At 55.0% G+C, this 10,273-nt stretch overlaps 2 protein-coding genes across 2 annotated transcripts; both read left to right on the top strand.

Annotated features, from left to right (window-relative positions):
• Nucleotides 1-250: 250 nt before the first annotated feature.
• On the top strand, nucleotides 251-3,950 carry VDBG_08466 (elongation factor 3; the record flags this gene model as incomplete). Its single annotated transcript, XM_003001375.1, has 4 exons — nucleotides 251-399; nucleotides 538-2,971; nucleotides 3,121-3,493; nucleotides 3,555-3,950. 4 exons carry the CDS (start codon nucleotides 251-253, stop codon nucleotides 3,608-3,610), a joined length of 3,012 nt encoding a protein of 1,003 aa, XP_003001421.1.
• Nucleotides 3,951-6,486: 2,536 nt separating this feature from the next.
• VDBG_08465 (predicted protein) lies at nucleotides 6,487-9,419 on the top strand (the record flags this gene model as incomplete). The annotated part of the gene is made up of 3 exons (XM_003001374.1): nucleotides 6,487-7,193; nucleotides 7,249-7,642; nucleotides 7,773-9,419. 3 exons carry the CDS (start codon nucleotides 6,487-6,489, stop codon nucleotides 9,417-9,419), a joined length of 2,748 nt encoding a protein of 915 aa, XP_003001420.1.
• Nucleotides 9,420-10,273: the final 854 nt, after the last annotated feature.

Raw genomic sequence — 10,273 nt, 5'->3', positions numbered from 1 at the left:
TCCTGCGGCCCTCTTCCACACGACTCCTCCACCCCTCCCTCTTCCAAAAGTCTTCTTTTGCGTACGCAGCATAGACTTTCGGTTTTTCTTCTTCTTTTCGACGACTTAGATCTCGATAGACGTTGCATCTCATCTCCAGAGACGCAGCACAACAAAAAGTCAACGGTTTCACTATCCGAAGACTTTTTCTGTCCCTTCCACACCACCACCACCTTCTCTCCCGAAGCCTCGCGTAATATTTACCGACAACATGGCCGAGAACGCTCAGTCCGTCAAGGTTCTTGACGAGCTCATGAAGAAGCTCACCATCTCCAAGGAGGCTGCCGAGGTCAAGGATGCCTCTGCCGCTCTCGCTTCCTTCATCAACGGCCGCATCGAGGACCAGGCTGTTCCCACCAAGTGAGTGTTTTCTGACCCCCTCAATTTTCACAGTGGCGAGCCCACATTTTCTCCGCGTGGTTTTCCCAAGCGGTTTTTCACCCAACGCGCCAATCGCCGTGACAGACGACATGTTGGCTAACCTCGTCCCCTCTGCAGGACCGTTGACGCTCTGAAGAAGGAGTTCGCCAACAAGAAGGATGCCGCCGCTCGCGAGCGGGCCGCTGTCGCCGTTGGCGCCATCGCCTCCCACTCCGAGATCTCCTCCCACGTGGAGCCCTTCCTCGTCGACCTCCTCCCCACCGTCCTCGCCGCCGTTGGTGACAAGGCCGCTCCCGTCAAGACTGCCGCCACCGCTGCCGCCATCGCCATCGGCCAGGCCATCAGCCCCAACGCCGTCAAGGCTATCCTTCCTCCCCTGAAGGTCTCCATCATCGAGGCCCAGAAGTGGCCCGAGAAGATGGCTGCCCTCGACATCATCGACATCCTCGTCAAGACCGCCCCCGCCCAGCTCGCTCACCGCGTGCCTGAGCTGATCCCCGTCATCTCCGAGTCCATGTGGGACACCAAGAAGGAGGTCAAGGAGCGTGCCTACAAGACCATGGAGCAGCTCTGCCAGCTCATCGTCAACAGGGATATCGAGCGCTTCATCCCCGAGCTCATCAAGTGTATCGCCAAGCCCGAGAACGTCCCCGAGACCGTTCACCTGCTCGGTGCCACCACCTTCGTCACCGAGGTCCAGGAGCCCACTCTTGCCCTCATGGTCCCCCTGCTGGATCGTGGCCTCGCCGAGCGTGAGACTGCCATCAAGCGTAAGGCCGCTGTTATTGTCGACAACATGTGCAAGCTTGTCGACGACCCCAACATTGTCGCGCCTTTCCTGCCCAAGATGATGCCCGGTCTCCAGAAGAACTACGACAACCTCGCTGACCCCGAGGCTCGTGAGAAGACCAAGCAGGCCCTTGACACCCTCAACCGTGTTGGTAACATCCAGAACGGTGTCATCCCTGAGGTCAAGCTCGACGGCGATATCGCCACCGTCCTTGCCAAGTTCAAGGAGGTTCTCGGCACCAAGTACGGCAAGGCCGCCCAGGTCGAGCCCGTCCTCACCTACATCTCCGCCATCGCTGGTCAGCTCATTGACGAGAAGGAGATCGAGCCCATCACCTGGGTTGAGGCTCTCAAGCCTTACGTCGCTGTCATCACCGGCGACAAGGACTCCGAGACTGTCGTCGACACCCTTCGCAAGCGCGCCTCCCCCGGTGCCGCCGAGGCTGCCGAGGGCGATGCCGACGATGAGGAGGGTGAGGACCTTTGCAACTGCACCTTCTCCCTCGCCTACGGTGCCAAGATTCTGCTCAACCAGACTCACCTTCGCCTGAAGCGTGGTCAGCGTTACGGTCTCTGCGGTCCCAACGGTTCCGGCAAGTCCACTCTCATGCGCGCCATCGACAACGAGCAGGTCGAGGGTTTCCCCAAGCAGAGCGAGGTCAAGACCGTCTTCGTCGAGCACGACCTTGACTCCGCCGATACCGAGATGACCACCATTGACTGGACCATCAAGAAGCTGCGTGAGGCCAACGTCCAGACCCCTGTCGAGGACGTCAAGGCCAAGCTCAACGAGTTCGGCTTCACCGAGACCATGGTCTCTGGCGAGATCACCGCTCTGTCCGGTGGTTGGAAGATGAAGCTCGCTCTGTGCCGTGCCGTCTTCGAGGCCCCCGATATTCTGCTTCTTGACGAGCCCACCAACCATCTCGACGTGAAGAACGTCAAGTGGCTCGAGGACTACCTGCAGAACTCCCCCTGCACGTCCATCATCGTCTCCCACGACTCTGGCTTCCTCGACAACGTCTGCCAGCACATCATCCACTACGAGCGCTTCAAGCTCAAGCGCTACCGTGGTAACCTGAAGGAGTTCGTCAAGAAGTGCCCCTCGGCCAAGTCTTACTACGAGCTCGGCGCCTCCGAGATGGAGTTCCAGTTCCCCGAGCCCGGTTTCCTTGAGGGCGTGAAGACCAAGGCCAAGGCCATTCTCCGTGCCACCAACATGACCTTCCAGTACCCTGGCACCACCAAGCCCCAGATTCAGGAGATCTCCTTCCAGTGCTCGCTCGGCTCTCGTATTGCCGTCATTGGCCCCAACGGTGCCGGCAAGTCCACCCTCATCAACGTCCTTACTGGTGAGCTCATCCCTACCTCGGGTGAGATCTACCAGCACGAGAACATCCGTATCGCCTACATCAAGCAGCACGCTTTCGCTCACATCGATAACCACCTCGACTCCACCCCCTCCGAGTACATCCAGTGGCGTTTCCAGACTGGTGAGGATCGCGAGACGATGGACCGTGCCAACAAGATCATCACCGACGCCGACGAGAAGGCCATGGACAAGATCTTCCGCATCCAGGACTCCCAGCGTCGCGTCATCGGCATCAACGCTCGTCGCAAGTTCAAGAACTCGTACGAGTACGAGTGCTCCTTCGCTCTGGGTGAGAACGTTGGCATGAAGAACGAGCGCTGGACTCCCATGATGTCCGCCGACAACGTCTGGCTGCCCCGTAACGAGCTTCTGGCTTCTCACCAGAAGATGGTCGCCCGATGTCGACATGAAGGAGGCCCTCGCCTCTGGTCAGTTCCGTCCCCTTGTCCGCAAGGAGATCGAGAGCCACTGCGCCAACTTTGGCCTCGACGCCGAGCTTGTCTCCCACTCCCCGCATGCGCGGTCTGTCCGGTGGCCAGCGTGTCAAGGTCGTCCTCGCCGCGTGCTCGTGGCAGCGCCCCCATCTTATCGTCCTTGACGAGCCCACCAACTACCTCGACCGTGACTCCCTGGGTGCTCTGTCCAAGGCCCTGAAGTCCTTCGGTGGTGGTGTCATCATCATCACGCACAGCGCTGAGTTCACCAAGGACCTGACTGAGGAGGTCTGGGCCGTCCTTGACGGTAAGATGACTCCCTCCGGCCACAACTGGGTCCAGGGCCAGGGTGCTGGTCCCCGTCTCAAGGCCGACGAGGGCGAGGAGGAGGAGAAGTTCGATGCCATGGGCAACAAGATCGTCTCCACCAAGAAGAAGGCCAAGCTTACTTCTTCCGAGCTCCGCAAGAAGAAGAAGGGTATGTTCCATCTCTGCCGCACCCCACCATGATGCCGATTCACTAACTCTGCCTTCTCCAGACCGTATGGCCCGTCGCAAGCGTGGTGAGGAGGTCTTCTCCGATGAGGATGACTAAATCATTTCGCCCCCTACGAGCGAAATCCTGTTCCTCAATACCCACCACCTCGGCATACCGCCCTTTTCCTTTGTTACGAGCCTTCGCCACGAAAAAAAAGTCGTTCCCGGGTTGTTTGGTTGCATGGTCGCGGGCTTCTGGTTTTGACGTATAATTCCCTTTTCTTGATGATGCATCCCCATGAGATTCCCCCAGACGAAACACACGCCGGAAGATGTGGAACGTTACCCGCCTCGTCGTGGGGTTGGAGGACCCCAGGGCCGAGGACGAGATGTTCCTGCGGCAGGGAATGACGTGGATGACAGTGGAGAGTAGATAGACGGCAATTGAGAGCCATCAACTTCATCTTGTACAAGTAACGTGATTGTGATGTCTTGTCGAGGTCTGTCTGCTATGGGGCGTCGAGTGTCACGTGAGACTTATATTTCTGTCCCCCAGATTCGCTCTATGTAAAACACACTGGGCAAGCAGATATACGAGGCCTGTTGACTTCAGCAAGATTGAATGCAACTTCGTATCGACAAGCGCGGCTAAGGCACTGGACTCCACAGAAGCTGGTCTTTGTTCGCTGGGCCACGCGCCGCTGCAGCACACAATCGAGGTTCGAACACCGGAATGCAGCCTGCCCCCCATTTGACAGGCCAAAGACTGCGACAAAGAGGAGGTCCGATGCCTCGCTGCTTCTGGTGACAGGATATCAAGGCCGCCTTCTTTGTCCCCGGTGACAGCGAGCGCGCGGTGCATTCGACGCCATGAGGCTACCTACCCCGGACGAGGACAGAGCAAATGCTCCACTGATGTGAGCGGCGCACGTGCGATGGCTTCATCCCTGCGGGTGGGCCTCTATGTAGCCCTTATATGGCGCGCTCTGAGCAGAGTGTTCACCTTGTCAGCTCGCCATGGTTGTTTCCGCCTCACGCTTAGGTTTCTGTGCCGCTGATACTCGTAAATATTTCGATACTCATGAATAGATACTCATGAATCTGCCTCTGCCGCTCAACCAGGGTTCGCGCCAGTACCACCAGACGCGTGGCCGGGCTCGTTGTAACACATGTGAGATGGGCATGAGCAGACATGCCTAGTCAATTGTGGGCTTATCCATGGATAGGCTTTTGGACAGATATGTTTCGGGGAAGTTCTGACCAGACGTGCCTAGAGAGAGGCGGGACCGGTTGGGATAATACCAAACGCGTATATGCCCGCTATGACCTTGAGTAATGGTCATCTATAAGTATCAGGGACCTTGGAGCGTACTGCTGATTGATATACCTCCAACTCGTAGGATGTCTTAACCCGCTAAGCACTATAACGATGGTCTCAGTACTCGATCGCATGCTGCCCATCCTTCATTGTCCTTCACCGCTTGAAGAAACCTGAAAGTTTGATACCCTGTCATAGTCAACAGTAGATCTTTGCATAAAAAAGGAGGTAACACTATGACCGAGGTACTAAATCAAGATCATCTACATGGGAGATGATAGGAGACCATCAGATTGGTGACGGGGCTGAATGGTGGGCTCTTTAGAAGCCTGGTGATGGATGTGGTTTTCTCAGCATAACTGATATCTTGCCGAAGTTGGAAATATTCAGCAATGTCGTACAGGTCGTATGTGCTGCGGCACTTTCGTGAGAGCCAGTCCTCTAGGACCTTGGGCCAGGCCTTGACACCTCCGTGCTCTCATGTCTTCGCTTCAACATCCACTCCTTTCTGTCTCGTAAAGAAATGAACATTAAGTGCACTCGTCTTGGACTGGGTTCGGTCAAGTAATTGACCACTTCACTAGTGATTTGAATCATCACTGTTCTAACATTCAGGCGAATGCACAGCCAGCATACTAAATAATACCGGGTGCCTTTCCTGGGTCGGCAAGGAGCCGCACACCTTATGGTCGAATTTCCGCTGACGTGGAACTCCATCTCTTAGACCTTTCAGTGACGTCTATATGACAGCCGAAATTCCTGCAATGGGTATCAGTGAGTCAGGCTGCGACCATCATATAGGGAAAGTGTATGCGTTGTCACAGGAGTTCTCCTGCACAAACTCTTGTGACTTGCTAAAGATATGTCATGTGGCTCCCAGCGAAATATACTCAGTATGCTGGCGAATCTGTCTCGAAATCGCGTCTCCCTACTTTGAATGTTTGATTCTGAATTGACCCAACTTGAACGCCGCAACCCCCGATAGATGTGCTAAGCTCTCATTAACCTGCTTCCTAGCCGCGTTGATCATCGCATTATGCCGTTCACCTCTAAACAATAAGCCAAGAGATCTGTCAAGCTGCAGGGACCCAACATGTATTATCACGCAACGTCAAAACATAATCCCAAACAAAGCCTTGATATTGACGCCCGCGCCACACTCTTCCTCATCCGTCTGCATCCTTCGCCCACACAGTATCTGTTCTGCCTTACCCGTGATCGTCAATGCCAGACGTCAGGCGATGCATTCTAAGCTATGATTTGATTCTTTGTTCAAGAGCCTGAGTACTCTCGAGGCCAATGCTTTGAGCAAAGAGGTGGCAGCTTTGCCTTGTGTCTATTCTCGTCTTTGTTGTTATCCCTCGACCTGAGATATAGGTGTCTCCTTTGTCCGACACGACCCGCGACCGCTCGAGGTCGGTTGCTATGGGAGAGCTCGCGAATTTCATCACAATTTCCTTATCAATCCTGCCATACCGAACATCAATGAATGCACATGGTTGCTTTTGCCCTGTTCATGTTTTCTCGTTTCGTGTACGCGCTCTGTGTTTCTCGCAAAGCCATCGTGCACCTCCTAGATATCACCTTTTAGGTGTCTCTCCTCACTTTTCAATCGACCATGCAATGCCATATCCATGGCATCGCCAACAGATCAAAGCCTGCCCGACGAAGCCACGATGGCCGATAATCTCGAGATCCTCGAAGCCTTGGTTTCGGACCTGCCTTCAGGGCGTTACCTAGAGTTCTTGGATGACGTGCAGAACCATGCTGGGAACACACTCATGGGCCTAAAAACTGCCAAAACACCTGCCACGAACGCCGTCAGCCCCCCCTCTTCGAGTAGCTACGTCCCACCGGCAAAGACACAAACGTGGGCCAAGCCTAGCGGCTGGACATCGAGGTACGGAGTATCAAGGAAGACCCCGTATGTAGGAGGCGGCCGGTCTTGGATAGATCCCGACTTCCCTCGACTGAACCATGATACGTTCGAGCCGGTCAACCCTCCGGACCTTGGCGACACGATTCCGGAGCCGCATCCCGAGGACCTTGATCGCTTGTTGCAGGCCGAAGAGATGCAACGCTTGGCGCTCGGCGGTATGCGCACATGGGAGGCCGCTCTCATGGTGCAGGAAGAGGAGAACATGCCGAAAGAGACCGAGCCCCTTGCATCCAGCGGGACGCTGGCGGACAGCGACATGATCGACGAGTCGAAGTGGTTTAGAGTCTTAGGAAAGGATCGATGGGTCTGCGACTTTGAAGAATTTGTCGACGGAGACGGAGAAAACAGGAAGTGGTCTGTCGATGATGCGATTCTCTGGGCAGAGCTTCGACAAGTCCTAGACATTGCAAACCGCATTCTCAAACAGGCTTCTTACACCAGGTGGTAAGTCGCTCCTCCTAAGGGGCTGTCATGGACACTGATCGATGATCCCATGTAGGATGTCTACGTTCCTCGATATGAGGACGATCCGCGCCACCAAAAACGTACAGTTGCCCAAAGGCCGCAAAAGTAACGAAAGGGGCACAATATGGAGGGCCACAGAAAGAGGAATCGATGGCCGCTTTGACGTGAGCGATTACATAGAAGCCATTGACCACTTCTGCGAGGATGTCAGTTTCACCTTTAACTCTGTCAACCGCAATTCAGAGGCGCCCAACGGCTGTCCTTATGGAGTGACTGGTCCGCTCGAGATCGATGGCCGACAATCGATCCTGATCCAGGTCGATACTATGGGTGCTCTGGCCCTGATCAAACCCGGAGTCAGCGAGACATCAAAACGCCAAGCTAGAGCGCTCCTAGCGATCACAGTGTGTTCTGTTTCCCCCCAAGCTGTATGTTGTGCTTGCTGATAGCTGTATGCAGATCACTCATGAGATACTGGTAAGTTTTCAGCGCAAAGCAAACTCCGTAGACAATCTTTCTTCAGGATTTCAAGCGGACATATGACTTACATGCATCTAGCACGGCGTCAGATTTGGCCAGACCAATTTCAATCAGTTGACGGAAATGCTTCCCGAACCTCACCCTGATCGCGAGACGGCAAGTCACCGGCAACAACACTTATGGCTGCGCTTTGCTAATAGTTTGCAGTTCATGTTTAACGAGCTGCTGTCTGAAATGGGCGAATCGTTCGAAAACGCCATCTTCGGCGGTGTCGCCAATCTAAGTGCACATCCTCTTGACATATACCGCTTCAGTGGCTCATCCAACGGCGCCGCATTTCTGGCATCGAATATAAAATGGCCTATCCTTAAGCCGAGCACATGGGCGTCGCACTCAATTCGCATCGATTTGGAGTATCCGTATACCTATGAGAGTTCGCCGGTGCCAGCTCTGTACACATGCGCCACGACGACGAAAGAATTCTGGGAGTCTACTGTTGCGAAGTATGGCAGCGACGCGCTCCGGATGCCCCGAGTATTTGATACCCGTGTTACGACCGGCTTCGATGTCTCGTGCGTACCCGCAGCCTGGAACCATGACTTAAAGACCAATGCTTCACTCGAGCGGCCGCTGAAGCAAATGGCTCGTCGGATACACTATCGAAGGAAGCAATACGAAGAGTGGCGGCCGTGGTATAAGGAGGCTTACGAAGAATGGCGAAATTCTCCCTACGGCAACGTGTGGAATAGGTTCGACCTAGAAAAGGTTCTCGACAAGCATCTCGTGGGTCGCACATTCGCAGACGAGCGGGACATTGCGGATATCATTTCGACTTGGTCGAACCCTCTCGTCTGGCCAAACGCCGGCCCAGAGGAGCTCCCATGGCTCTTGAATAGTCACGACATGATCGACAAGAGCAACTGGTTCTACCGTGCCATGTGCATGCTGATTACAGCGGTGCTCCCCATCCGTTTTGAGCCGCTTCACGTGAACCCGCGAAAAGGCCACATGCCGGAGCTGGTGAAAAACCCCTGGACTGTTCGACCCTCGGTGCTGGAGGGCCAGCCGGAAGAGCAGCGCGCCTTTCTTAACAGCATTGCCGATTCGGCGTACCGCGAATCGGATCCGATTGAGAACACAGCAGACTTCGTGCTCAACTTTCCAGGTCACAAACTCGACGGGGAGCAAGGCAAGGAGCCCTACAGCATCAAGGACCCCCGATCGCCCCGAGCTCTCCGAAGACACTTTCTCCATGAAGCGGCTGGCTATTTCAAGATATATGAGAATCTCTGTGCGGCGCCGCTGGGTCTCAAAGAAGCCTTTGAGGCAGCCCTCAAGGACGTCGCGGCGCAGGTCGGAAACCTCGCTGACCCCGATGTCAACAGAGAGGGCACGTGGCTCAACCTTAACTTTGCCATGCCTGGATACACTCGCGCGTCGCAAAAAACGTGCCTGTACAACACCATCGAGCAGTACCGCCCCATCTGGGGCCGTGACGCGGATCCAGACCCGGTTGACACGAGCCTGCCCACCTGGGCGCAGATGGTCGACGTGATCGCGCCCCTTGAGGACAAGCACCGCGTTATGTATCAGTGGATGCCGGCGGACATCGTGGAGCAGAACAGTGGAAACGGTAGAGAAGTATGCATCATTGAACGCCGCACCGTCTATCTAGTCTGCTTCTGGGACGCCGTCAAGCCGCCAGAGAGAAACCCCGCTGCATGATGAGTATTATGGCTGGGTCAGATTAGGGCGACCAATTCCGCTGCGGCACGGCGATCTAATGCTGGACATGCATGTATCGAACAACAACGGGCAATTTGATCCGGAAGCGTTGGTTGGGCGATTCATACCAGAGTATCGAGAAGCACGAGGTGGCCATGCGTGATGGACAGGATGGCCAGCCGTTCTGGATTGTTCTCGAACGGAACATTTTTGATATTACAAGTAGTTTCACTTCATGCCATTAAGGATTGCAAGACACTAACTGCTGGCAGGCTGGACCTCTCTGATCATGACCGATGAAGGCCAAATACCACTGCATACACTGCTACGAAGTGTGCCGGGCGGGAGCCCTGCACACAAAGTCATCATGAGCCAATACGATCTTTCTGAAGTGAGAAGCAGCCTCTGGGAAACCAGAGTCGGTACAGTCTGGGCGGGCGAGATGCCGAAGACGCGTACCTTTAACGTCTACACTAGGCGTGAGGTGGCAGTCCATCGATACCTCAACAAAGAGCCCCCTTGGGGCCTACATCATCATTTGGAACAATGTCTATGACGTGACAGGTACGTTTGAGAGGAGCATCCAGATGACACCACAGCGCTCCGTTGTTTCAGGGAGTACTGACAAGGCGAACAGAATGGGCGCGTCTGCATCCGGTAGGCATCCAGCTGATTGCACCGCACGTGGGAAAGGATGTATCGGACATCTTTAGAGAGAAACACAATTTTCTTGCGATATTGTGGGGGGAGCGAACATCTTCGTATCGGCCGCGCCCCCCCCCCGAGAGGGAGTATAAAAAAAAGGGTTCCTCCCCGGGAGTTACGCGAGCCACGTCGTTTTTTTATATACCGTC

Source organism: Verticillium alfalfae, genomic scaffold (genome assembly GCF_000150825.1).
Source record: "Verticillium alfalfae VaMs.102 supercont1.12 genomic scaffold, whole genome shotgun sequence".
Lineage (NCBI taxonomy): Eukaryota > Fungi > Ascomycota > Sordariomycetes > Glomerellales > Plectosphaerellaceae > Verticillium > Verticillium alfalfae.
This window is presented reverse-complemented; position numbering and strand designations above follow the sequence as displayed.